The sequence below is a fragment of the Rhagoletis pomonella genome, unplaced genomic scaffold (genome assembly GCF_013731165.1).
Source record: "Rhagoletis pomonella isolate Grant_MI unplaced genomic scaffold, Rhpom_1.0 Rhpom_scaffold_00007, whole genome shotgun sequence".
NCBI classification, from domain to species: domain Eukaryota; kingdom Metazoa; phylum Arthropoda; class Insecta; order Diptera; family Tephritidae; genus Rhagoletis; species Rhagoletis pomonella.
The window spans coordinates 67,289,435-67,292,878 of record NW_023458561.1 but is presented as its reverse complement, the minus strand read 5'-3'; the positions used below and the strand labels follow the sequence as shown (position 1 = coordinate 67,292,878).

At 37.7% G+C, this 3,444-nt stretch overlaps 1 protein-coding gene across 7 annotated transcripts in view; it reads right to left on the bottom strand.

Moving 5' to 3' along the window:
• LOC118743373 (gamma-1-syntrophin-like) overlaps window positions 1–3,444 on the bottom strand; it is a 182,032-nt gene that overhangs the window by 60,937 nt on the left and 117,651 nt on the right. For all 7 annotated transcript variants that reach the window (XM_036475999.1, XM_036476000.1, XM_036475998.1 and 4 more), the window contains one exon: window positions 981–1,184. In XM_036475999.1, coding sequence (XP_036331892.1) covers window positions 981–1,184 — 204 coding nt within the window. The remainder of the gene's footprint in view (window positions 1–980; window positions 1,185–3,444) is intronic.

Genomic DNA, 3,444 nt, shown 5'->3' with positions numbered 1-3,444 from the left:
CATCTTTTGTTTCGTGCTTTTAAATTCGCAAAAAAGTCAAAGCGAACATTCAGAAATGGCAAAATGGTACTTTGATATGGCTGTCACACGGCTTTGTCGACAGTCGACAGTCGACAGTTGCATGCAAGAGCTACTCGCCCCCGTCGACTTTTTTCTTTTGCCATCTCACTAGTGCTGAACTCATTACCATCAATCATACGCGATGCGGAATGAAGGGATGTCGGCAGGAGTTGGAAATGTGGAGTGTACGTTGGTAGGCACGTTTGAATATACATATGTACATATGTACATTAGGGTGGTCATTAAATGTAGGAAGCAAATTTTTACATCAGATTTCCTAAGCCGCAATCCATACGTGGATGCTACTATAGTCGAAGTTGGTCCCGATTGGCGACGGTTAAGGCGTGTCGCCCAGGGGACAAATTCAGATTCCTCTATGGTAACTCAAAAAATTAAAATTAATTTCTTTTTCACCTAATAACCAAAATCGATACTTACATAGTCGAAGATATGACATACAAATATTGGTCCCAATATCAAAGAAGACGTCTTTGCCGACTCCAATCGGGACCAAAATTTAAATGTGATATCTTCGACTTAGTAGTATCGATTTTGGGTAGGTGTCTATTAAATGAAAAAAATTCAAATTTTTTGAGCCTCCTTAGAGGCCTTTTACCCCTTTTGCGACATGCTTTAATCGACTCCAGTAGTTAGGTATCAGGTGAAAAAAAAAATCATTTCAATTTTTCGACTCCCCGTAGAGGACTCTGAACTTTGCCACCTGTGCGACACGCCTTAACAGTCTCCAATCGGAACAAAAATTTATATGTGATATCTGTGACCATGTTTTTATCGATTGAGGGGGTAAGAATGAAAAAAAAATCGTTCTTTTGATTTTTAAGTACTACCCTAATATACATATGTATGTATTTCCATATGAAATATAGAATAAGTTATGGTGTTTGTATGCTTGTACTTACTTTTGTTTCAATTGCACGCGTTTCATGATCCTGAAAATGTAGTTTTAATTTTGATTTTCCATCATCGCTCGAACCGCGTAGCTGGGAGAATTTATATTGCCAAACGATGGCCGAGTCGGCGCCTTCCGCTAGCGAGAAGCCAGACTGCCAGTCCAACGTCAGGCCACCGCTTTTGCCGTGATGTGAGACGGCGAAAGTTTTGCGCTATGAAATGAGGAAAAAGTAAAAAGTGTGCGGTTTAAAGTAATCAAGGGTTATGTAGTATCGAAAAAAAAGGTTCACTTATGAATACCCAACGAACAAAATCACACAACCATACACTTAGGAGCGATAATTTGTTTAAATAAAACAAAGTATACAAAGGAATAAGCGAGAGCATTTAAAAAAAAAACACAAGTCTGGGTTCTTTGTAGTCTTCGTCTCTATTATAGGCTGTATTCCTTCGGAAAAGTATTTAAAAATAAAAACTACATCGCTTTGGCGTGGCCATCAATAAACACATATGTAGATACAAAGCCAAAATGCCAAGCAGTAATAAAATGTGATTCTCGATTTTTGCTCACACAAAGTACAAACGCATTGCCTTTCATGCAAGCAATAAATCATCCTACTACGCCCTCTAAAATGGTGCGAATATACGCTAACTGTTTGGTTGCGCACTTGGCTTAATTTGTAAATAATGTGACAGCCTTGTGAAAATAACAAATCAAAAAGTTTGCTCACTTTTAACTTGGCCCAACGGTATATGTATGTATTTTTACACATATCTACTTTTTACTTACATACAATTTTCTTGCAAAATAAAATACAAACGCAGTTTCACTAGCTTTATGGGCATAAAGTAGTGTTGATTGGCGTGGCTGGCGTCGCCTTTTGAAAAGCATTAGTGCGTATCAGTATTTTCTGTTTATAAAAACTTTCGTACTTTGCTCTTTGTGGTGTGTGGAGAGAGGACCTATGCACTACGTAACCAATGCAATAAAATTCAATTATTTCAACAGCTGAAACTTATGGCTTTATTGGGAATTCTGCGGACACCATTATAGTTGTTAGAGTAAAAGAAGCAAAACTACTTAACAGATGATAACTGAATTTATAGGATTTACGGAAACTGAGAAGAAAATAATTCTTTGTTTCTCAGCTTATATTGAACAATATTGGTTGCCCTGTATCGGATATTCGTTAGAGAAAGGTCAAACAGTTCGCAGAAACATGAAAGCCTTAGCAATGCTTTCGAAGGTGAACAACATTGTATCCTTCAAGAGTTGGGAAGCAATGTGTAGTAGCCAGGCTGAGTAGCGACGGTTTCTTTTTTTGAACCCCTCGGGGGTTTCGGCGGACGAGGAGAATATCATGGCTCGCCCGAAATTTATTGAAGCTATCAGATCTAGGGACTTTTGGCGGATGAACCGCCTGCAGACCAACGGCTGAAGCTATTATTCCGCTTAGGGCCATCAGCAGGATGCCCGAAATCTCTAGATGGTTGCTCAATTCACAGGGTAGGGGCGAATTTATTTCCATCGAATAACATTTAATTTTTTGATGCCGACCTTTTCAATGGTCTATACATATAGACCTTCAAAATACTAGGCCCAAATACCCTACTGCACTTCTCTTCAACATTAAATTGTTTTTTTGGTAATTATTTCTTAGGGCCAGTTTTTCAGTGCCAGTTTAAACTTAGACTGAGTAAACTGAGTTTAAATTGAACAGCTGGTTGACATTTGATTGGCTAATCTTAGTTTAAACCAGCCAGATGGAGCATTTAAACTGAGTTTAAACCACCGCCGTGTACTGAAAACTGGCCCTTAATGAGGGAAATATAAAATGGCCTAAAAGTTAGATCTATACAGCGGTGTAGTACATTCGGCTGTTGGTTTTTAAGTTTTGCGACCACTCTCGCCACACATTTTGCGCCGACTAGGTCTAACACGATGATCATGAAGCGTTCGATGGGGATACTTTAAACACCTTTCTGATATTTTTTTTTTTTCAAACAAGCGTTTTCAAAAACAAAAAAAAAACATAAACTAGCATTCTTTTCTTGGGCCAAAAAGCTCGAAATACAAATAAATAAACGAGCATTTTCAACCAAAACATCACCAATGGCTGAGGACGTTGCCACAATCCAGTCCGCAAATCAGGAATACCTTATCCTTATCTACCTATGGTGTTTAGCCTACCTTAATGACGAATTATACAGCCGGTAATAACTTCAAGAATGTAAATTTCTTTCATTTATTCTTGGTTTTATATACTTATGTAATTACATATGTATGTATATGGAAATAAGTGAGGGAGCCTTGGGTGTGTAATTCAGTTTTATCGCAAATACTATAACCTAAGTAATACATATAAAAAACTTCATAGAGCAGCAAATCGAATCTACAGTAGAACAAAGCTCAGCCTGCTTGTTGAAAAAGTAATTTTGATATTTCATTTTGTTCTTATACACACTTATAAC